Here is a 25,278-nt window from a genome sequence, read left to right as displayed (position 1 = left end):
TGGCATGCACAACATTTGGCCCAGGACTGCATGCGGCCACCAAGACATATTGTGGGGCTCATCAAGACCCACTAGAAACACACAGCTTGCCTGTTGTTTCCAATCAGCCATCCGGCTTCCTTGCTTCCACCACTCAGATACACATTTTGTCTTGCCTTGTGCTATGCTGCTGCGTGCATACCCGTTTCCATCTGTCCTGCTAAGTTGAGAGGCGACTAGGAGAAACAGCTGGCCTGAAGGGGCCCCCTGAAGAGCTCAGCTCATCTGCAAGTAAGACGCCTGTCTGGCAGAGAAAGAAAGGGAAGGATCTCCATTTCTTTTTGGGAGGGATGCTTCCCTTCACTCTTTTCCCAATGAAATCCACTTCCTTTCCCCACTTCCTTTTCCCCAGGAAGAAGCAGAAGTGGACCCCTTGCCCTTTCCACCCCATCATCCAAGCAAGCAGCAGGACTCTGTGCACAAAGGAAAAGGTAAGCTAAGAGGGGAGGATTTACACTCTGCAAATAGCGGGGTGGGTGGGGTTAAAGACAAGGGGAGGAGGCTTAGAGTGTTGGGAGGGACAATTTCTGCAACGTTTTGTGCACATGGCTGCCACTCTGATCATCCCTGCAGGTGCAGGAGGAAAGGTGAGTTGTGGGGGGTGGGGGGGAATTGAGGAGATTCTTATGCACGCAGCTGTGCACAGTGCTGGCACACTGAGGCAGGCGCTGTAGGGGAGGAGTTGTGGAAGAGTGAATCTGAGAGCGCAACTGGGCACCAATTAGGACAAGAAAATACATGCAAAGCGACTGTCCAGTATTGTTATATTTTTAATTACTATATTTTTAAAAAAATCTACCGTAAAAAAAAAAGAGAGAGAGAAGAGTGTGGATGTGAGTTTTCCAGTACTATTCATCAGGCTGACTGTCAAGCAAAGCAAAAGAGGGGAGATTAGTTGGGTGTGATGCGACAGTTATAAGGCGCAACCCTTCGGACTAACTTAAAACGAAGTGCAGGAGGAGTTTATGATTGGCCACAAGATTTTGAAAAGCAAATATTTTCAAAACAGAAAACAAGGTAAGTGGAAATATTGCCCCCACCCCCACATCCTGTCATGCACAGGCACCTGTGCTTCAGGAGCAGAGATGCTACCACTGCGGGCATGTATTCTTTCACTGCACACATGAAGCTTTAGTCAGGATGACAGCCAGCAACAACAATAATACTCACTAATACAGCCTCCTCTCTGGAAGTTACATGTTTTAATTATTGTAACTTGGATTATGTACACCGCCTATCTATCTCTATCTCAGGTGGTATATAAATATGATAAAATAAATTTTTTTTAAAGGGATTTTACCATTATGATCATGATTACTTCTATTCAGTCTGCTGAGGTGCATGTCTCAGAGCGCCATGTATTGTGATGCGCTATCCACATGGTCATTAGCCTCCCCCGCCCCCCGGCTCCCCATTTTGCAGCCCACTTGTTTCCAGCCACATGAACATTCGAGTTGCAAACCCTTATTGTAGGTCAACTTCCGAGAGCAGTGCATGAAATTGACTTCTGTGTGCAGGGACGTATGATCTGTAATAATGCATGTGTGTCTTCTTCAAATGTTACACTGCTGAAAAACACTCCATCCAGCTGTTCCAGTGGCATATCAGCAGCCAAATGTGACACATGAATTGGATTCGGACTCTTACTTGAAGACACACAAATGGGACAGGGAAAATTAATGGCCTCTCCTTTTGTGCTTTAGAAGCAGGGCCTCGGCCAGAGTGAAAAACTCACAACGGCCCTTTGCTAAATTGTATTCTGCAGCCAAGCTATTCCTGGACAGTGAAAGCATACTTTTACCTCTAGTATAATTTAAACAAATGGGAGTTGCACAAAACAGCACAGCCTCCCAGTGGCGTACCCACCAGGCCATAGGTGCCTGCAAGTCACCACAGCTGCCACTTGCCCGCCCCTCACAGGCACATGAACCCACCTTCATGGCCGACCACCACCACCACTGTGCTGCCACCAGGCTGTGCTTACCCCAACCAGAGGCGTAACTAGGGAAAACGGCGCCCGGGGCAAGCACTGAAATTGCGCCCCACCCCCCGCCGCGCCCTCCCCCGCTGCCGCCCCCCCAGCATACATCTGACTGACACACATGTGTTTTTTCCTCACAACAACCCTGTGAAGTTGGCTTGAATCTCAAACAACAGAATTATGATGCAATGATGATACACACTACATTATACTTAGGTTTTTCCTCACAAGCAACAACCCTGTGGAGTTGGCCTGTATCTCAAACAACAGAATTATGATGCAATGGTGATACACACTACATTATACTTAGGTTTTTCCTCACAAGCAACAACCCTGTGGAGTTGGCTTGTATCTCAAACAACAGAATTATGATGCAATGATTGATGATACACACCACATTATACTTAGGTTTTTCCTCACAAGCAAGAGACAATCTCCAAAGGTCCTGGCATATAACCCCCTCCCCCATTTTTCTTGCCAAACTTTGTGTCTTTAGCAGGATACCACAGGCACTTGTTAAAGCTAACACTGCAGGTTTTTCTGAGATGAAGCTGTTATAGGAGCACTTCAGCGTAATCTGAGATCACAAGGCAAGCTTTCACAGTGCAAAAACGAGCATGCCAGCAAGCAGAACTCATGGTAAAACTCTCTTGAAACACCTTGTAACAATGCACAGGCAGCTATGTTACACTGCTTGAGTCAACTCACACTGTTGTACAACAGTGTACAACAGTGTAGTACAACAGTGTACAACAGGTAGTACAACAGTGTACTACCCAGGCTGTGGGAATTGACTCTCAGTTCCATATACATGCATGCATTTAAGATTGAGTGCCAAAGAATCTTTATGATTGTTTTTCTTTCTTTGGGGGCGGAGAGAGGAGTGTATAATGCAAACATTAACACCTGTTAGGCATCTGAGAACCACAGTTGGGCAGCTAAATAAAAGCCTGATTCTTTAATATGTTTTTCCCCCCACATGTGGCTTCTGTAGTTTTTGCAACTCATTCAATTTCTCACCCTGACACTTGGTCTGCTGCTTCCACCCGCCCACCGCTGAACCCTTTCTTCCGTGCGGGTGTCCGTGTGTGTCCTCGTCGTCCTGCCTGTGCCTGCTGCAGTGCAGCCCCAGCCCCAGCAACCACGCTTTCCTCCGCGACGGCGACGCGCCACCACGTGCAGGCGAACAGAGGAGGACGGACGCACCGCACGCATGCGCAGCGCGACACGGCACACCGGCCGAGTCGCGCATGTATGCGTCACTGACTAGAGACCCTCTGGCTGGCAAGCCACTAGAGGGCCTCTTTCTGGCTGTTCCAGACTAAGCGAGCGACGGAGCGAGCGAGCCTCAGCCAAGGGCAGGCACAGTGAGCAGCATGAAAGGCGCCCGCCGCCAAGCCAGGCCACTGACTGGCCGCAAGCAAAGCAATGGGGGGGGCATGGGCGGGCAGGCGCAATGAGCAGCATGAAAGGCACCCGCCGCAGCGCCCGCCGCCACCAAGCCAGGCCACTGACTGGCCGCCAGCAAAGCAATTGGGGGGGGGGTGCGGGCGGTGCGGAAGGGACCGCTCGTGGGGGAGGGGGCGCCGATGCGCTCCCTTGACTGCTGCAGCGCTGCTGCACTAAGCAGGAGAAATTTGTATTAAAAAAAATTTTAAACAAAATGTTTGGTCATGGCGGCGCCCCCCATGTGACCCGAAAAGATGGTGCCCGGGGCACGTGCCCCCCCTGCCCCCCCTATAGTTACGCCTCTGACCCCAACTCTGTGCCAGCACAGCCCCAATCCCAGCGAGAACAGCTGACTCCTTTAAGCAGGCCTGTTTTCACTGGAGGTTGGGGCAAATGCAGCCCGGAGGGCAGGTAGAGGCAAGTGGTGAGCAAAGGAGGGGGGCAGTGAGCAAGGGGCCACACTTCAGATTCCCTCCCCGACCTCCACGGCTACCTCCAACCTTGCTACACCTCCTGGACCTGCCCTTTATGCTACCTAAAGTAAACTAAAGTTGTGCCGTCGAGCCATGAGGTTGTCTTTGGTAGACTACAGGAGGGGTTTACCATTGCCATCTCCCGCGCAGTATGAGATGATGCCTTTCAGCATCTTCCTATATCGCTGCTGCCCAGTATAGGTGTTTCCCATAGCCTGGGGAACCTACCAATGGGGATTCAAACTAGCAACCTCTTGTACCTTAGGCAAATTACTTCCCCGCTGCGCCATTAGGTGGCTGGTAAAATACAGGCTATCTGTATTTTACATTGTCGATAGCATGGCTGCACAACTTCAGCCCTCTGCGAACTTTGGACTACAACTCCCATCATCCTAGATTATTTACCACTGTGGCTGGGGGTGATGGGAGTTGTAGTCCAACAACAACTGGAAGGCTGAATTTGTGCAGTCCTGGTCTATTGCTAGGGACATGCCAGTGCTCCCTCTGTTGGTAAATAAGGTAACAGCTGCCATGTTCTGAACTACAGCGGATTTAGAAAGGAGCTCAGGAGGTGGAACCAGAATAAGCACACTCACTTCACCTGGGAGTCCTCAGATCATCATCAGAGATGTGCACGGACCTGTTCGGAGGCCCTTTCATGGGCCTCCAAACAGGTTCGAAAGACTGGTGATTTGGCCCCTTTGAAGGCAGAGGGGATACCTTTATGGACTGGGGAGGGTGTACTCCCCCACCCTGGCCGTGTTTTCCCCACCAGTGCTGCAGTTTAAAAGGGTCCGGCAGGGCGGCAGCATCCCTCCCTGCCGCCCCATTACCTCATTGGACCAGAAGTGACTGGAAGTACTCGGCATGCGCCCACAATCGTTGGGTGTGTGCGCCGGGTACTTCCATCCACTTCTTGTCCATGGAGGCAATAGGGCGGCAGTGAGGTATGCTGCCGCCCTGCCAATCCTTACAGGTAAGTGCACCCGCCCAATCCTTAAAGGTATCCCCCCTCCCCCCCTCAAGCCGCCGCCCTCCCCCCCACCGGTTCCATGCACATCCCTAATAATCATGCCACAACAAGAGTCACATTTGGCTGGGACTCTGTTCTATGGGTTATTTAGCCTTCTAATTAATCCTGCCCATACATTTATTTTAATCCAATTTATTTCAGTTTCCAGTTGGGCTAGAATATGTCTTTATCCTCACAACAACTCTGGGAGAAAGGTCAGCCTGAGACAGCAAATTGTCTAAGGCAAATTGTCTAAGGCAATGAGCTTCATGGGTGAGGAGAGATCTGAATTTCTCCATCCAAAATATATTGCCGAAACTCATTCTAGAGAACAAAGTCTTAATATTTTTCTCATCTCACCTGAAAAATGTGTGGTGCTCAATGCAAACTTTCCAGAGTCTCTTGGCTGAGCGGTGGTTGGGCAGTTTAAAGCCAATGGTACTTTCAAACTGCTCATACTGAAAAAGAAAAAAAAGATGGGGCATTATGATCAAGATCCAAATTATCCCCTACCAAACTGTGCCATCATATGCACATCAAGAAGATATCTCAGGAAAGGACAGCCTGATATACAAAATTTCTTTTCAGTGCTGGAAGTCCTCAAACCCACTTGCAAATGGCAATTGTTCTTTGCCCTCTAGTGACTGCATAGTTCACAAACACCCAGCAACCCAGCCCAAAGCTCCTCCCTTCTCCTAGTTATCTCTGAATTGCCTATCTACCTACCTACCAGCTCATACACCTCAAAATCAAAGGGAAAGAATCTTTCACCATGCCAGATATGAAACACAAGGCCCTTCCCCTCCCCACAAGATGTATGTGAGAAGCCACTCCTCATGGAGTGAAGAGTGGCTTCTCAGTTCATACCAGATATTGGGGGGAAATGATGTGATGAGAAACTTGTGCCACTTCTTTGCTTCAGTAAAGGTAAAGTGTGCCATCAAGTCGATTTTGACTCCTGGTGCCCACAGAGCCCTGTGGTTTTCTTTGGTAGAATACAGGAGGGGTTTACTTCTCCTCTCGTGCAGTATGAGATGATGCCTTTCAGCATCTTCCTATATCGCTGCTGCCCAATACAGTACCAGCGGGGATTCGAACCGGCAACCTTCTGCTTGTTAGTCAAGCATTTCCCCACTGCGCCACTTAATTAAGGTGACAAAAAACTTCACTCCCTCAAGGAGGACCGGAGTCTATTCTTTTTATTCATGATGAATTTTGAAGAAAGCAGAAGTGCAAATAGACTCTCTTATTACTCCTGCTTCTTTAAAGCCCTGTGTATAGTGAGAGATTGGCCCCACCAGCTTCCAAGTTTGGGCATGTGCCAGAAGCCTCAAGGGCAGTGAGAAGGGCAGTGAGAAGCTGCAAAAATGGCTGTCTGTTAAGCCAAACCAGTGGACCCCTGTCCAACACTCATTAACCAGATGAGAAAATGCACATGTTGATTCTCTCTAGGAACTGATTTGTATTTCACTACCCAGTACAGCGCCTGCTAAGAAGGGAAAGCTTTGGTTGGTTGCTTGTTTAAGAAAAGATGCCTACCTCACCAGGCCGGATTTTGATGTAGAAGTTACTCCTCTTGTATGAAATCTTGAGGATTTTGGGCCAAGCAAAACGGTTTATCCTCAGTCTGTCCCTATAGATGAGAAGGCCATTGGCACAAACACCCAGCATGATGTCAATTCCTTCTGAATCCTGACAGTAGCCACAGCAGTAAGTGAGAGAGAGAGAGGCGTTAGTGCATATAGAGGCAATCAGTCCAGTCAGAAGGCTATTCAGAGCAAATTCTTAATGCCAAAGTGTTATTTTGCAGCTGGTCAACAAGGAGGATGTAAAGCATGTAAGGAGCAGAGACAGGGCAATGTGTGTTTCTCCCAAGGTCCGAGTGGGCCGCTGTTTGCCTCAGTCTCCAAACACCTGGCTCACATTTCTATAGATGAATCATCCATAGATTAATTTTAATTTCCTCCTTCTATCCATCAGCAATGCTTGAGGACATCTTGCCTTGGGGCAGGAAGGCTAAACTGTGTGTCTTCTAACTCTGTGATTCAAGTTGAAGTGTGTGTTTAGCATACAGCTGAAGATGGATCACAGAACAAATCAAACCAGAATTTTCACTCAAGGCACAAATGACCAGGCTCAAACTATCATACTTTGTACACATTATGCAAAGACTCAGCTCCCTTGAGAAATCCGTAATGCTGGGGAAAGTTGTAGGAAAGAGAAGAAGGGGACAACCAGCAGCAAGGTAGATAGACTCGATTATGACAGCAATGAATGCACCACTTAAAGGCCAAGTTGAAGACAAATCATCCTGGAGAAAATCTATCTATGTGGCCGCTAAGAGTCGACACCAACTTGAAGGCACTTGATCAATCAATCAAAAAATATCCCCCACAAGCCACAGCAGTACAGATGTCTGTCTACAGCTAGTGCTAATCACCTAAAGAAACCTCCTAGTTCTTATGAAATGTCCAGGTCCATGGCAGGTTTGGTTATTGCTTGCTTGCAGCATATACTACTCCTGTGTGTCCTAAACATTTGAAACCTGTTCAATAAATTCTACGGTAGGGGTCAGTAGAGTGCTGCTGAGGTAGGCACCCACAGCTGTGGGTCACACGTGAGAGGGCTGTAGCTCTTACAGAATCCAAATCTGTGCCTTTAAAAAAATCAGTGCCTTCCATCTTCTCAAAGTTTCTCCATCTCTGCTAGCCCATCAAGGAGTTCACAAGAGTGTGCTGATGAGATTTTGCATTTCATTTGCTCTGGCTTTTAAGGGATTAACTGCAACATACTAAGTGTGGTTACCTCCTTTAAAGTATGAAACTGCTCAAGCTGGAGAAGTCAATAATTATTGTTGCTGCCAGATCATACATCAGTATAGAAAGAAACAAAGAAAACAGGTAAAGGAGAAAAGAGAGATGGGATAAAGGGTGAGGTGTAGGAAAGATGTTCCTTCATCCTTAAAAAAAAAAAAGAATCTTGTGCCAATAGATTTATCCCAGTACAGGTCTAAGTCCTATTCTGATGTTATGAAACCTGGGTAGAGCAGGAATGGGAGCTAGCCACGCCTTCCTAGAACAGATGCATTCTGTGGCCATACTCTACAGAGGCCCTGGGTTCAGCATTTCTCTGACGAAGGCAACACTGAGCCCAGGGACACTTTCTCTGTATGATGTAGAACCTAGAATGCCCAGGGCTCTAAATCGCACAGAGGATGTGTTCTTGAATGCAGCACTGCTCTTCTTAGACAAGTGTTGATGAACCCAGGAAAAGCAGGGTTTTGTTTTTTTTTTTGCCAGGGAGCATGTCAGTACTAGGTAGGGGTTATGGCTGGCTGGCAATTTCCCATTACCCCTCTCTGTAGGAACAGTGTATCTGAGTTTCATGATGTCTTAACAGGGCTCCAGCTGCTCTACTACTTAACAAGGCTCTAGTATTCAATCCACATTCCCAACACATCACTTAAACTGAGTGATTTAACCCATAGCTATCAGGTTGAAAGAGGCAAAGAACACAGCCTCACTTTAAAAAGTGATGGAACTTTAGGCCTAATTCTGCTCTGTAAATTGTGAGCACTTTTCCTGGTGTTTCAAAGTAAGGAACACAGTGGAGAGGTACAAGAAAACAGTCCATGAATTCAGGTCTCTACAGAGGAGAAAAGGCTGCCTGCAGAAGACCCCAGGAGCAAAAGACGCTTTTCGGCTGTGGGCTGCCAGACCTCTGGATTGTCAGGCTCAGGATACCTTGGCATGATGCAGGTCAACTCCATACATAGAGAGCTTCTTGGCATTCTCCAGGAAGTGAATTTCTGCCTCACCAGGTGTCATGCCCCTTCGAAAGAAAAGGGAGAAATGGCAGCAATATGAACAAATGGCCCTTGTATGGGACAGAGACCCAGAGATACAGGTTGTATTAACACTACAGCTCTCAAACTGCGTGAGAGAGCAGCTTTCCCGGGTCTTGCTCGCTCTGGATGTAGAACTCACTAACCGGTAAGTTTTATGCAGTTCCATTATGCGCTCTTCCAGCTCCCTGGTCTGGTTTGGAGCAAAACGTAGCTCACTGACATAGTTGCCCGTGTGCTCCTCAGCATCATAGTCTCCCAGTTCAGCTTGTACAGCATAGGAGCCGAGTAGTGCATGTGTGACGAAGGAGCATGGCAGGCGCCCAGTGATTATGTCTGCTCGGAGCTGTAGGCACAGGTAGTATCTGGAGGGGAGAGGGTGTAATTAGAATGGAGATAAGCAAAAAGTGAGCAAGAACGCAGGGCTGCAATTATTTACGAAGGGACAGTTCACCTTTTCCTCTTAATAAGACAGGCCTGCACAACGTCTGACCCATCAAGGCAAAGATACACCACCAGCCATATACGACGATACATGGGATTTGATAAACGTCGTGTTTTCACTGGCGCCTAAGACTGCAAAGACAAAGATGTCCACAGGCCCCTGGCAGGACACACTGGAGTGAGTCACATGATCATCTTAGGCAAGCTGGGAGGGCGCGCGGGGAAGGCTGCCCTTAACCTAGCCTCCCCACTAGACGACCGAACGTTCCTCCATCAGCACGCCTACCGTGCACCCACGTGGACAGCCCTGCTCTGTGCAGCTCTGTGAAGTACGGAACAGGGTGCAGGGATCTAGGGCCGGAACTTGTGGTTCTGTCTCCAGGCATCCCTCAACGCATGGCACACTCAGACGGGCATTCTATTCACCCGTCTCTGTGACGCCTTGGGCTGCACATAGCTGGGGTAAGGGTGCGAGAACACCCTTAACCTTGGCTAAAAGCTGGGCTTGTTAAGGGGGTTAGGCGAGCAGGGAGCAGAGGGATCTGCAAGGATCTCAGTGCTTCTCATGACCAGCCTAACCCTGCTTGGGGCAGCCTAGGCAGGGTTAGGCTGGTTGTGAGAACAGCCTCATGATGTGGCTGGTGAGCTGCAATTGGCAACAGTGGGTCACTATTTATGCAGGCCTGTCTTAGAATTAAAAACAAACCCTTACCACAGCATACAAGTATGTGAGGGAGACAGCACGTTTTTAGATCTAAATCCAAACCTGACAACAAAATCTCTGTGTGTGTGTGTGTGTGTGTGTGTGTGTGACACACACACACACACACACACACACACACACACACACACCATCTAGCAGGCTGCAATATATAGCTACTGGGCTGCACTACACTTGGTGGGTAGGAAACAAAACTTATCTCCTGTGCCATTGATGTTTGTTGAGTACACAGGTTACCTTCGTCTGGCAGCCAAAATGACAACTCATGATTCAGCAACACATGCCGTTCTGAAAAGGGAAGTGTGCAAATTGGCTTTTACTAGGACTGGCTTTACTCACCTTGTAATGTCCTCTGTGAGCTGGGCAGGATCTGGTGGGTAAAACTTGACAGTGAAGGCAAAGTTCCAGGGGCCACCTGAGTAAAGGTGAGAAAGAGAAAGGGAGGAGGAGAAAATATAAGGGAATATACATGCCCAGTGGAGGCATCTGTCTTCTGCATCTTCCAAACATGCACCCAACATCTCTGACTGCTGTTTTCATGGTTTGGGCTGCCTCCCATTCCCCGCTCAGGCCTCTAAGGAAGCTATCAATGTGTCTAGAGCAGGCAAACCACTCGGAGTCAGCAGGGACCCTTGCTTGACTGGATGCTCATGGCTGAGGCAAACGGCAGGGTGCGCTTCCTGCTAAGACCTACGACATAGGAGAACAAGCTTCATCGCACAGACAGACCATGACTTGTGGTTGCCATGGAAACAAGCTCATGTTTCCCAGAGGGCCTGCTGTTGGGGAAAGACCTCCGGCGGCATCTGTACGAACCACTGCACAGCAAACCCACCCATATTCTTCTGTTCCATGAGGAATTTCTCTTAGCACTGAAGGGAAGAGGAAGCTGATAGTAAGAAAGGCCTAGTTCCAATAACCACAATTTCCTGCCTGTTTAAATTAGAGCAGGACACCACTTGCTCTATCTGAGGAGGAATAGTACAACCAGGACTCCTCTGAGATGTCTAAGTAATCTGGAGCTATTTGGCATGCCAGCATCTTTATGCAGCACACCAGCTCTCTGCTTCTAGAAGATTTAATCTGGACTATGGAGTCTTTGAGAACTTCTTTTGAAAAGCAGTAGACAAATATTTGTTGTCATTGTAGTAGTAGTAGTAGTAGTAGTCTGATCTAAGGGACTGATAGGAGGAAGGTCCTCCTGACTTTGGGTCAGAGATTAGGCCGTATGATCTATTGATTTTCCAGCCCTTTACAACTAGGAAAGGAATTTCAGGCTGCACATGTGCCCAGTTGAGATCAATAATAGCTGCACCCAATCAGGCTTTGTTGAGTTTCAAGAAAGGAGCCAGTGTTAAGAATAAGCATGCAATTTCATAAGGTGGTATCTGTCTGCAGCTCCTTTGAAGAGTAGGAGTTATCTCTAAAATACTAAGAGGCACTAGAGCTGCAGAGTGAGGGTCAGAGATTTAGCTGGCTTCTCTCCCCAGATTTGTGTTAAATGGAAGTCTCAAGAGTAGTAAACCTAGCTCTGCCAGTTACCATGACAAAAACAACCTCATAGAAACGTGACAGGAGCAGTCCATCTGGAACTCACAGCTGCAAAATACACTCTGATTTATCTGAATGGCCTAGGGCAGGGGTTCTCAGTCTTGAATCCACAGATGGTGCTGGACTACAGCTCTCACCACCCCCAGCCATAATGACCTTTGTTGCTGGACGTTTTAGTCCAGCAACATCTGGGGACGCAAGATTGAAAACCCCTGACCTAGAGTATTTCCAAAGAATCGGTGTAATCGTTTTGGTTTGTTTTATCAGAAACACATTATTATGATTGTTATAACTGACACAGCATGCCTATCAAATAAAATACTTTAAAAGTCATTCTGTTCTTGACTTGCAATAGCTAATACCCCCATTTTACGGATGGGCAACATAAAAGGATGTGATGGACAAGCCCAAAACTCTGTGCACAGGCATACAATGGCAAATGATGCTGCTCTTTTATTCTTCATAGCAAAGCACTTAATACAAAACTAAGCAAGAATTTGGCACACAAAACTAAGGAGGAATTTGGCACTGGACAACTCCAGTTACAGCTCTCCAAAGTCTTATTCCCCCAGTTAGCATATGTTTGTCTCTGTCCATTCCCTCTTCATATCTCTGGGAAATGAAGCCCTTTGAATGCAAATGAATTACTTCACAAGACACCCTTTGCAAGCAAGGGAGCAATTTGCTCTCTCCATATACATAATATGTATTACATACAGTGGTTACTGCAGAAACCCTGTCAGAGAAGACCGCAAAACCCTGAGTACATGTGCTTTGGACTACTCACTGCGAATCTGCTTCTTTATTTCCTTGGAGGGATCCAGCCAGTTCTGAAAGGGTAAGAGATGGCATGTAAGGGGTAGTCCCATTTAAGGAAAACATCTTGAATAGACAAAGCCCAGGTCCCCCTCAGGAGCACCTGTAGATACCTTCTGACTGTCTGAGTCACAGAACGTAAGTCCAAAATAATCCTTCTCCAAGAGGTTGAGATGTTCACAGACCATGTCGAAGAGTACCTGACCCCGGGCATGTTTCTGCAGGAGACAGAGATATACAGAGTAAGAGCCAGGGGCCCATCTAGGATATATTATTGTCATTTTTCCAGCACCTGCTATGGTGCTTCATAGGACAGAGGCAAAATTGGAACTCCTTCCCTTGATTCCACAACCACACACAATAATTCTTGGTTTTCCTGGAGCAAGCAAGAAATGGTTCCTTATGCTGCTAAACCCACAAGGCTACAAATGGCCAAGTAGGATGCAACAAAACAGGTTAGAAAATGGCAGAAGCACATTTAATCATGTACTTATTTCCCTGCATGTATACAGCCGTTATTCTTCTAGGTAAGCCAGGTGTTCTGAAACTTGGGTCCCCAGATGTTATTGGACTACAGCTCCCATCACCCCCAGCCACAATGGCAGAGGATCATTGTAGCTGGGGATGATGGGAGCTGTAGTCCAACAACATCTGAGGACACAAGTTTCAGAACTCCTGAGGTAAGTAGCTTGTGCACCTCTAGAAATGCACCCCTGCTAACATGGCAAAGAGGCACCTTTTACCGTGGTGATTCTCCTTATTTACCAGGGGGAGAATAACTGGCCCTCTCCACCCCCAGCACAGTACCTCCAGTGACTGTTGCTGGTGTCTAACCGAGGCTTCTTTTTAGATCGTGAGCCCTTTGGGCACAGGGATCCATCTTATTATTTGTTATTTCTCTGTGTAAACTGCCCTGAGCTATTTTTGGAAGGGTGGTATAGAAATTGAATAAGATAGATAGATAGATAGATAGATAGATAGATAGATAGATAGATAGATAGATAGATAGATAGGGTCAATGCTGATCTGATAACTATTCTTAAAACAAATATTGGGGAGGCCAATATGGCCTCCCCAACACTTTCAGAACTGATATCAGGCTGGCAGACACAATATTTTACTGATCCCTCACAGAAACACCCCTCCTTTACATGAATTGTTTAAAAGGACTCACCCTTGCAGCTCAGGGTTATCACCCACCTCCACTGCTGCCGCCTTTTAAAAAATGGCTGTTTCCTTGCTATTCTTAACAGAGGCGCCTTTGGCCAAAGAAACAGTGGCGTTGTAGACCTGCTGCCTGGCAGAGTAGGGTCCGCAGCAGCAGCAGGGCCAGCACAGCCGAGGCCCTGAAGAGTGGCCACCAGGAAGAGCAGGGTTGGTGGCAGAAGCAGGCCAGTGCTGGAGGCCTCCAGTGGAGGCCTGGCCCTGAGAGAGTGGCTGCTGAGGAAACAGCAGCAGCAGCGGGGTACAGCTGGACAGTCCTGAACACAGACTGGCCATCAGGCCAGCAGTAGTGGGATAAGTGGCCATTGAGGTGGGTGTGGCTAAGGGGGCTGTCATAGAGAGCGCCTGCACTTCTGAATTTGCAACAGCATCACTGTTTGCAAGACTATGCAGGAGTACCATCGAAGGGACATGTCACTTCTATCACAAAATTCTGGAGGGCCCTAGGTCTTTCACATTTCTAGCAGACAACATTGAAAGTGTCGGCAGAAGATGGAAGCAGACTACTTCCAGAAATGTTATTAGAGAAAGAATTTAACTTTCTTGCTGACTGCTGCTTAAGAACAACAACAGGCGAGCCCTGCAACCCCAAGGACTCCACTGGAACGATTCTCCAGAGTATTCCTATTGACACTTAGGAGGAAATACACTGAGGATAGCGAGCACAGGATCGCAGCTGAAGAGCCTACTAGGACTTGCCATGCCAGCACAAAGTTCCTTAGAAGGGGGAGCAACAGCTATGCGAGCAAGAAGCAATCAATGTCAACAACAAAAAATAAGGCAATTAACATTTTCCCACAAAAGCACTTCATTGTACAGACTCCTCATTAACCTGCGCAGCAAAAGGCACTGAATCAATTTAAGCATTTAACATGGGTTTGTGCTTGTTTTTTTTAATAGAAAGCAAGTTCAGAGGATCAACTTTCATGAGTGACAGCCTGCACAGTAAATCCAAACAACAATGAAAGAGACAGGCACCAATAATGTTCATGGTAGCTAGCAGCTAATAAAATGTTGCTTCCTAAGCTGCCTGCATCATACTTTGGATCAATCTGAAGATCCTAGTCCTTAGTTTTTATAGCTTTCCAGCATTCAGCCCCTAACTAAATGACTCTCCACAACTTTTCTTCTTCCTCCTTCTGCTGCATTCCCATTCACCTGTCAACTGTGTCCAGCACTTGGAATAACATCCCATCCCATTTATGAGCCTTAGGCTGAGTTCAGATGTACTGAGAAACCAGAGGTCCCAGGGACCTGCGGTTTCCCTTGCCAAACTCCACTCTGTATGAGGGTACAGAGTGGAGTTTGGCACGGGAAACAGCAGGTCAGAGTGGATTTCCACTGTCCTTAACTCCATTTCTGTGGTGCCAGCACTATGTTCAAATGTTGGCACTGTGGTTTTGGCCCAAGCTCCTCCATCGCTCCGGCCTGACTGGCTGTGCGGGATGTCCTTCTGTCAAGAAGGAGGTCCACCTAGTCAGCTTCCCTGATTGCAGGGGCCCCTCTCCCCAACGTCCAAACGAGGATGGGAGAGTGGGGGGACATGGAATCATGGCTTTATTGGACCTGCAGTTTCGTGCTACATCTGAACCCGGCCTTAGTTCCTCTGCTAAAGACTAATTGATTTAACTACCCTTTCCCTGAGCCATCCTAGTTTCAATTAACCTGACCCTCCATTGTCTTCTGAAACTCCATTTCCCCATCTGCACTCCTCATTGCCCACCCTCCCCCTGCACCCCAAACTCCTCTCATGTAAAGTAGACAATATATCCTCTTTGCAGGGACTCATTTTGGTTCTCTGTGTCTAAAATGCTGGTAAGTAGGAATAGCAGAGTGATCTCTCGACGTGTTTGTCCATGGGCAAATATCAATCACAGCCTTCAGAAAAGGACAACTAATTCCATAAGCTCTTTCAGGCCTCTGAAAAGCTCACCTCACCAGCTTTGAAAGTTTCTTGAATAATCTGTTCCATCCCTCCACCACCCTTCTTTCTCAAGAGAACTTTCATCTCCGTAACAATCAGCCCTTCTGCAGTAAGTAAAGCTCCCTCTCAGAATCTCACTGTTAAAAGGTGTCAGGTAAAAAGCCAGACTGCGGGAGTGCTGAGATCAAAGCAACCGACAGGCTCTGATCCCTTTCACCTCCTCAGTCCTTTTTTCCACTTTATTTAAGAACATAAGAACAGCCCCCTGGATCAGGCCCAAGGGCTATCTAGTCCAGCATCCTATTTCACACAGTGGCCCAACAGATACCCCTGGGAAGCCCGCAGGCAAGAGCTGTCATTCTTATTCCACTTTTTCTGAGTGAGTTTAAGCAACTTCCAATATATATTAAGCCACCTGTCCATCATAAATCATCAATAAAAGTAATCAATAAAACATTCAACATAAAATAGGCCTAGTTAAATAGAAGGTATTAACATCATCCTCTAAAAAACATCATCCTCTAAAAAAAAAAGTTAACGATTGACTCTGGAGAGCCTCTCTGGGGAAAGTGTTTCGGAATACAGGGCCCCACTACTGAAAAGGCCCTGCTGTATTTCCCTACAGCTGTTAATACAAAGTGAAACAGTGTGAAGCAGGACCTTTGCCTGAGATGTCAATGAGCATTTGGGTTGATACAGGCTCTCCAAGATAAGCCGTCAAGCAACAAAGAGGCTGCCACCCCCCTAGCAACGCTATGGTCCCATGCATTATATGGGGATGGAATTTCATTCCATTTGCATTGCATTATGCTTACAGTTAGAAAAGCAAAAACGAAATGAAGAGGCCCACTACCATCCTGCATCCTCCAGAAAGGTTTACTGTAGCTTTCATGGAGTCAGCTCTGGCTAGCTGGAGGTCTCTCTTTCTTTGGGGATTACAGCAGCAACATGTGGGCAGCTTTACACACATTACAGCAGCAACATGTGGGCAGCTTTACATAGCTTCATGTGGCAGCTGTTAACATGTGGTGACCTGTCTGCCACCATGGGAAGTTATCTTATACCCAGTCAGAACATTGATCCATTTAGCTCAGTATTGTCTACACTGACTGGCCGCTGCTCTCCAGAGTTTCAGGCGGGAGTCGTTCCCAGCCCTACCTGGAGATGCCAGGAAATGAACTTGGGATCTTCCACACAAAATCAGATACTCTACTGCTGAGCTATGGCCGCATCCCTTAAGGGGAATATCTTACAGCAGAGAGATGCTCACATGTAGTCAACACATCCAAATATAAACCAAGGTGAATCCTGCTTAGCAGAGGGGACAATTAGCATGCTCACTACCACAAGACTGGCTTTCCACTGCATGAGGCTCACCAGACACCCACATCCCAGTCTGCACTGGTGCAGGGGAAAAACCAAGCAGTCTGCATGCTCATCACATATAAGCAATTGGTTCACCATATACCAATAGCATTTTTCTCTCTCTCTTCTGTATGTGTGCATGCACACACACGTATTACAATTACATTACATAAGCACACACACATATATACACACCCTGTATGTTTTTCGCTCATCAGCATTTTCTCAAAGAAGGGATATGGAATGCAATCACATTTTTGCTTTGCTTCTGCATTTTCCACATTGAATTGGCCCAACAAAAGATGTTGCCTTAACCGACAGAGCCTGGTGAGTCACTGCATAGCTACTGTTCCTCTGAAAGTAATGCTGGAATTATCTCAAATTATTAATTACACTGGAGCTAGCAGTGGGGAGGGGGAAGTGTGTTCTGCATCTTTGGCAAATTGGAGCAGTACATATAGGTTATGAGGGTGCAAAATCAGACATGACAGAATCAGCCTGTCAGCAAAGTCTGAGCCACAGCGAGAGAAGAGCGTTCACTAGCGGTGTGCATCTGGGCCGTGCAGCACCATTACTCAGTTAAGAGCAGGGGTTCCCAGCCTTTGGTCCCCAGATGTTATTGGACTACAACTCCCATCCAGTAGCAGCCGGTGCCGGTGGGGGGTGGCAAATGAGACACGGCTGCCTCTTGTTAGCACTCTCCTCACCCTGCACTCTCCTCTCTCGCTCCTCACCCTGCACTCTCCTCTCTCCACTCCTCTCTCCCCTCTCCACTCACCCTGCACACCTCTCTCTCTCCTTGCACTGCCCCAGCTTTCACTTTAGCCACACAGACTGCTCATTCGCCCAACCCAGCGAATGATCCACTGAACTGGGTGAATAAGCAGCCTGTGCAGGTGATGTGGTAGCCGGGGCGAAGCTAGGAGAGAGGGAGAGGCAGCCAAGTGGGACATGAATATAAAAAATAAATAAAATAAAAGAGTTCCAATCAGTGTTCCCACTAACAGGGCTTCCCAGATGTTGCTGACTGCAACTCCCAGAATCCCCAGCTGCAATGGCTTTTGCTTGGGAATTCTGGGAGTTGTGGTCAACAACATATGGAATCCCTGTTAGAGGAAAAACTAATTCCAACACAAGCAGCTACTGCTGCTGTTTCAGTGCAATGGAAGAATCCTAAATGTCTTTGTATCCAATGAGGCAGGGCTCACATGGTGCAGAATGGCGCTCTCGCTCTCCCTCTGAGCTGCATGGGTATATTTAGTCTTAACCAGTATTTATTTCATGTATATTCCACCCTTCCTCCAGCAAATGAAGCTGCTTTTTAGCAAGTCAGAACATTAGTCCATTTAGCCCAGTATTATCTACTCTGGCGTCAGGTCTCAGGAAGCGATCTTTACCATCAGCTACTACCTGATCCTCTCAACTAGAGATGCTGGGGATTTAACCTGTTATCATCTGCCTGCAAAGCATGTGCCATGCCACTGAGCTCTGTGAGTGTACATAGTTCTTCCCCATCCCAGTTTATTCCCACAGCAATGCTTGTGAGGCAGGCTACGCTGAGAGCATGAGACAGGTCCAAGGTCACCCAGAGTGCTTTAAAAATATGGCTGAGTGGGGATTGGCACCCAAGTCTTCCCAGTTCCACACTGTAAATACTGCACTGTGCTCACTCTCTAACTACAGTAAGGAGCTTACATGGTTTGAGTGAATCTCTAAAACAGGGCTGTCCAACCTTGGCTCTCCTGCAGATGTTGGCCTACATCTCCCATCATCCCTGTCTATTTGCTGCTGTGACTGGAAATGATGGTCCAACAACAGCTGAAGGGCCAAGGTTGGACAACCCTACTCTAAAATGATATACTAGAACAAGCCACTTTAGTTGCTGCACTGGAGTAAGAATAGTGGTTTCCCCCCTGATCGCCTTAGCTGGATCAGTAACAGCCACAACTGATGGTAGCAGCAACATCCCTAGGCTACAAATAAATGGAGGGACTCTTCTGCAGCTCCAAAAGAACTAGGATCTCCACAGATACCTGTAGATATTCCATCCTGCAGGGAAGTGCCATGTCCCCTTGTTGGGACAAAGAGAAAGTGGGGCGGGGGAATCTCATAAACATGAGATAAGGAGAATGAACTTGCTCCTACTGTATACCCTGTGTACAAGAGGATCTGCAACAGAGAGAAAGTCTGTGTGTCCCCGGTCCCAATCTAGGATTCCCAAACTGGAGCCTATTCTCTTATATAAGGAACAGGAAAGTGGAATAAATTCTTCAAGAATGCACCCCCCTTTTCTTCATCGTGTGAGCAAAAAATGGGTTGCACTCCATTCTTTCAATGGGAAACATTTATTCTGATCTCAGATGTGATGATCTGATCATTCAGATGGGAGCCCTTGCTTGGATATCATTCCATCCTGTAGGAAAGGGAAACAATCTGCAGAAACGGACACAGATTTTGCTCAAATGAGGCTTTGCAGCAAGGATTTACGATGGTTTCAACATCTCACTTGTATGCTATTAATAGCAACCTCCCTCTTGTGGGATCCCAGTCAAGATAACAGTTACACAAGTGTTCTCGTTCTCTCTCTCCCTCTCTCTCTCTCTCTCAATACACACACACACACACACACACACACACACACACACACACACACACACCATTTCCACTGAGATACAGAAATAGCAGGCAGTCCATGAGTCACACCTGCTTTCCATGTGCATCCCTACAGGAAATTAAGCATGTTTATGCATATGTGTCTATAGCAGGGCTGAAAGCCTTGATTTATTAACATATCAATCACAGATTTTAAAAAATGTGTATCTTAGTAGCAATTCTCCCTGGAGGAAGAGTACTCAGTGTCTACAATACTGTAGTGAACAACATACATAAAGTTACCAATGGGTCAGACAATAATAAGAGAGACAGAATGACGGGGGAATGGTCCGTTGCTTACTTCTACTTCACACTCATACTCTGAGGCATCAAGCAGTGTCACTCTGCAGATGGCACTCTTGAGTTTCTTGGTGACTTTCTGAGGGGATTTCTGGGTCTTGCTGGGGGTGGTTTTTTCAGATATCCCATCTGCTTCACTGTAGTCCTTTTCGTCCATGTCCACAGCCTGGGAGGGATGAGAAGAATGCAATGTTATTCACCACTCACTCTGTAGTCCTCTGTTGTATGATCAAGCCATCTGCTGGAGAAACCAAAAGCTGGCTTACAACATTTAGATCAGGGGATACCCACTTAGCATCTTTCCACTCCTTGGTACTGCAGAATACAACTGCAGTGCACCGAGAACTGCCTGAACAAAGTGATAAATTCTTTTCCGACCTACAGCAGTGCCTCCACACTGCTTATGAGAAGCAGGACATGTGGACTGTATAGTCTGTGCTGAACTCTATGAGCCAAGTGGACCAAGTCAGATCTGAATTATTCAGCCAGAGTGTTCACTAGAATGAAATAATATGCCTGCCTGCCGCCCGCCCCCCCCCCTCCACCACCAGACAAGAATGTTTTGGATATGTCCAAAACTGGAAATAACTTACAGCTGATTCTGGGATGACCCCTGTTTCATGGGATGGTCCCTGGTTCTAGTGTTAGGAGAGAAAGATAAAAAATTCTCACTATCCACTCTCTCCACACCATACGTAATTTTATAGACCTCTATCATGTCTCCCCTTAATCCTCTTTTTTCTAAATGAAAATGCTCCAGGTGTTGTGGCCTTGCCTCATAAGGAAGGTGTTCCAGACCCCTGATCATCTTGGTTGCCCTCTTCTGCATCTTTTCCATTTCTATAATGTCCTTTTTGAGATATGATGACCAGAACTGTACACAGTACTCCAAATGTGGCCACATCATAGATCTGTATCAGGGCATTATGATATTAGCAGTTTTATTTTCAGTCCCCTTCCTAGTGATTCCAAGTATGGGATTTGCCTTTTTCACAGCTGTCACACGCTGAGTAGACAGTTGGAGGACCAGAAGATTGGGAGATGCTTCCTAAATACAACTTATTGCTATGATGAGAAGCTGAGGTGGGAAGACCTACATTGTCCGCAGGGGGACAAAGTTGTGTAACCCCTGCAGCAGTGCTAGCTGCAGAACATGGACCAAAAAACAAAACAAAAACCCAACCCAAAGAAACAATATGCAAAACAATATATGCAAATGTTCTGGATTTGCATCACATGTACTGGCCACATAATTGGGCACAACATGTTGGTTTTCTTTCCTTCAAAGTGTTGAGTATACAGAGCTGTGATCTCATTTTTCTCTGGTTGTGGTTTTATGCTGCTGCCCAGCAGTGCTTTATCTGAGTGTTTCCATAGTGGAAAAGTAAAATCAGAAAGCAACAGCCAAAGTCCCAAGTGGGCACAAAAATCTCCTAAGGGCAAATTCGTTCTTGTTAAGATTCAGCATCAGAGCACCATAAAATTCCTATGGCTTTGGTGTTCTCCCAAGGCTGCCTCTCAGCAGAAAGGCAAAGTGCAGCTCGAGACAAGGTCACAGCCCACATGGTAGTTAGAAAGGCCGGTCCCTTCCCATGGGTGATATTTTGACCATCAGTCTGGCACTCTGCAGTCAGATCAGAGCCGAGTCCTCTTGCAGTTGTAACCCTTTCCATTAATAGAAGCAAGCTTGACACTTAACTCAAGGAAAAGGGTCAGCAGAGGAATTATTATAATGGTGCAAGACGACCTTTTGGCAGAATTATCTGGAGAGAACAGCTTACACACTGCTGATACATCCTCCTTGCCAGGCAGTGCCATTGCCCTCTGAAATCCAAAACAATATTCACTCATCCAAATCCTCAAATCATGCTCATAGCCAAATAGGAAAAAAATAAAGACTCCTATGAATCCATGACAAACTGTACATAATTGCTACAAAGAGTTCTTTCCTAGATGTGACATCTGTAATCTCTTGATGCCAAGCACAGTGGTCACCAGGCAGATCCTCTAAGAGGGCCTTGGAATGGTCAGTTTCCTAATTTGTTGTTCAAGATCCAGAGTCAGGATTGTAGGAGACCCAAGGCCTGCTTCATGTCTTGCTCCGATTCAGTGCACAGACTACCTCTGTCCTCCATCCTGTGATTTTTGGCCTCCACCACTGCTCCCCATGAGGCTCTTCACTACCTGCTACATGACAAGCACCTGTTTCATGTCTTGATAGAAGGGAATCTGGCATGTGAGACTATCTATCTATCTATCTATCTATCTATCTATCTATCTATCTATCTATCTATCTATCTATCTAATCTATCTATCTAATTTGTAGACCACTACAAACTTCTGTCTCTGAGTGTTTAACAGCAACATAAATGAACACCTTAAAACAATTTAAAACCACAATCAAGTTAAAAGCTTGGGTGAAAAAATGAGTCTTAAAGGACTTTTAAAAAGTCAGAGATGGGGAAGCTCTTATTTAAGCAGGGAGCACATTCTAGACTCTTGGGGCAGCAACATAGAAGGCCGTCCCTGTGTTGCCACCAGACGAACTGGTGGCAACTGCAGAGGAACCTCTCCAGATTATCTCAATGGGTGATGGGGCTCATGGAGAAGAAGACGTTCTCTCAAATAAAGTGTGTTGTCAAGTCGATTTCGACTCCAGGTGCCCACAGAGCCCTGCGGTTTTCTTTTGTAGAATACAGGAGGGGTTTACCATTGCCTCCTCCCACACAGAATGAGATAATGCCTTTCAGCATCTTCCTATATCGCTGCTGCTCAATATAGTACCAGCAGGGATTCAAACTGGCAAATTTCTGCTTGTTAGTCAAGCATTTCCCCACTGCGCCATTAGGTGGCTATTAAATACCCAGGTTCTAAGCGCTTTAGAGCTTTATAGGTTATAACCAGCACTTTGGATTTTGCCCGGAAACTTACTGGTAGCCAGTGTAGTTCTTTCCGTACAGGAGTAATGTGGTCTCCCAAGATAACCCAGAGACCAACCTGGCTGCCGCATTCTGTATCAACTACAGTTTCTGGACTATATACAAAGGCAGCCCCACATAGAGTGCATTGCAGTAGTCAAGTCTGGAGGCTACCAGCAGATGTACTACTGTTCTGAGGTCATTTATCTCAATAAATGGATGTAGCTGGCATATCAGTAAAAGCTGATAGAAAGCACCTCTGGCCACTGCCTCAACCTGGGACATCAGGGAAAGGTTTGGATCCAAAAGCACTCCCAGACTGTGTACCTGTTCCTTCTGGGGACGTGTGACCCCATCCAGAACTGGCAGATCAAAAGTGTATCCTGAGTTCCTACCCCACACAAAAAGTACCTCCATCTTATTTGGATTCAGTTTCAATTTGTTATTCCTAATCCAGCCCATCACCACCTCCAGGCAGGAATTTAGGGAGGATATGCCTTCACCTTTACTTGGAAATCATTTTGCTGATTTCAGTAAGTACCCTTGAGGTACTTACTTCCAGATAAGTGTGCTCAGAAATGCAGCTTATGATAAATTAGGCAAGTTCATGACATCTCAAGACACATGCACCCCTTGACCAACAACTAATCTATCAGCTCTGTACAGCAACATTGGGTACATTTTCTAAGCTAGTCAAGTAGCTTCTGTGTATCTTCTCCGACAGGCAGTACTCTTGGAAGGCCCGGAACCAGTCCAGATAATTTTGATGCATACCAGATGGAGTTAACTTTTGGCAAATGACATGGTACCTGAAAGTAACGTAGGAACATAGGAAGCAGCCTTATTCAGAGTCAGAGCATTGATCCATCTAGCTCAGCATTGTCTACACCAGGGATTCTCAACGTTGGGTCCCCAGATGTTATTGAACTTCAACTCCCATAATCCCCAGCCCCAATGGCCTTTGGTTGGGGATTATGGGAGTTGAAGTCCAATAACATATGGGGACCCAATGATGAGAATCCCTGGTCTACACTGATTGACAGCAGTTATTCAAAGTTCCAGGCAGGTATCGCTCCCAGCCCTATTTGGATGCCAGGGAATGAGCCCAGAATCTTTTGCATGGAAAGCAGATACTCTGCCACTGAGCTGCAGCCCCATCCTCAATGGGAGAGATAACACATCATTTATCTTTTCACCCATTTAGTCCACACAGGTTTTTAGCCATTAGCTTGCGGGTCCCGTCCCCCACAATATAATTAGCTTGCTTTAATTTTGTTCTTTGGTCTGCTAGTCACCTTTTCCCCATGCTAAGGGCCTTGAGCTGCAGTCCATTTTTTTTATTCCTGAACAAAGAACTCAGCATCTATTAGCCATTCTGTTTATATTATTGTTCTGGCCACTGTTGTGAATTCATTAATTCTGCTGATTGTTTGTTTCTCTCCAAACTTTGCACTTGAATGAGATGCATTCATCCCCCCACCAAAGAAACTTCCTCTCCACTCACCAGAGGAAATTCCAAATAGTCAAAAGGGAAGGATGATGGTTCTCAAGGTTGGAACAATAAATGTGTGGATGCCGGACTACACAACTACATCCATTACTTCATTCTATGTTAGAGAAGAAACATGGAGCCTGTATACAAATGAAGTTTGAGAGGGAATTATCTCTATCTGGCAGATGGGCAGGGTCACAAACATGACCTTCAAAGAACAAGCTCCATATTGATTCCCCGTCACTACGAGACTTTCATATGGTCTCATGTGTCTTTATAAGCAGGCATAAGACACTGCCAGCGGCAGCTCAGCCATGTGAAATGAAAAACAAATTGCAACCTTCCCATGGCACATATTCCCCCCCGGTGCTGATCATCCTGATTTAAGGATTTATTTGGGAGATATCAAGTGCCATCTTCTCTTCCATAGAGAGCCGAGTATACCGGAATATGGAGGCTACAGCACTCTTCTCTATGCCCACTCAGGAAGGCATCCCAAGATACAGTAGAACTACTCATACAAACAAATACCAGCTTGAGGGGGGGGGAGATTTCCACTGGGTAAACAGAGCAAGGGTTAAACCGCCTCCCTCTGCACTGTGGTCCCAGTCTGGATCAAGGGGCTCCATGGCTGCATTTAGTTGAAAATAAAAGATGGAGATCTTAACTTCTGCGCCATAGAAGCTTTTAAGACTTTTTACAGTCTTGCATATCACGCCAGCTTTAGAAATGAGGCTCCATGCACCAACACTTAGCCTTGGTCTTTCAGCTGGACATTGGGCTGGGGAGGGATGAATCCAGGCAGGCATTCAACAGCTACAACTTCCCCAATCACTTCCTAGAGAAATACCTGATGTATTTCTGCCTGATGCATCTCTACAAGGCACAGTGCTACCCCAAAAGGCCACCTATTTACCTGCAGTCCTAAAATAATTTGCAATAGATTCGATAGGCCATTTCAGTCCTGGAAACTTGTCCCGGCTGACACCAGGAAAAGTCCTGGCAATGTGTGGGTGCATGGAGCCTCATTATGGTTGAATGTTGAAACTACTCTTGGTCTTAACTATACTGGC

The 25,278-nt window shown here is 46.6% G+C and overlaps 1 protein-coding gene across 20 annotated transcripts in view; it reads right to left on the bottom strand.

The window, feature by feature from the left end:
- Positions 1-25,278, bottom strand: part of EPB41L1 (erythrocyte membrane protein band 4.1 like 1) — a 247,953-nt gene that overhangs the window by 48,525 nt on the left and 174,150 nt on the right. For 17 of the 20 annotated variants that reach the window (XM_053249591.1, XM_053249593.1, XM_053249578.1 and 14 more), the window contains 9 exons: positions 20,389-20,433; positions 19,797-19,961; positions 12,444-12,548; positions 12,302-12,344; positions 10,303-10,378; positions 8,945-9,163; positions 8,698-8,785; positions 6,494-6,646; positions 5,315-5,412 (listed from right to left, as the gene is read on the bottom strand). In XM_053249591.1, coding sequence (XP_053105566.1) covers positions 5,315-5,412; positions 6,494-6,646; positions 8,698-8,785; positions 8,945-9,163; positions 10,303-10,378; positions 12,302-12,344; positions 12,444-12,548; positions 19,797-19,961; positions 20,389-20,433 — 992 coding nt within the window. The remainder of the gene's footprint in view (positions 1-5,314; positions 5,413-6,493; positions 6,647-8,697; positions 8,786-8,944; positions 9,164-10,302; positions 10,379-12,301; positions 12,345-12,443; positions 12,549-19,796; positions 19,962-20,388; positions 20,434-25,278) is intronic. The other 3 variants (XM_053249594.1, XM_053249598.1, XM_053249597.1) reach the window with 1 other exon arrangement.

The sequence above is a fragment of the Hemicordylus capensis genome, chromosome 4 (assembly GCF_027244095.1).
Source record: "Hemicordylus capensis ecotype Gifberg chromosome 4, rHemCap1.1.pri, whole genome shotgun sequence".
Classification (NCBI taxonomy): Eukaryota; Metazoa; Chordata; class Lepidosauria; order Squamata; family Cordylidae; genus Hemicordylus; species Hemicordylus capensis.
Note: the sequence above shows the minus strand (reverse complement) of the source record. Positions and strands in the feature narration are given on the sequence as shown.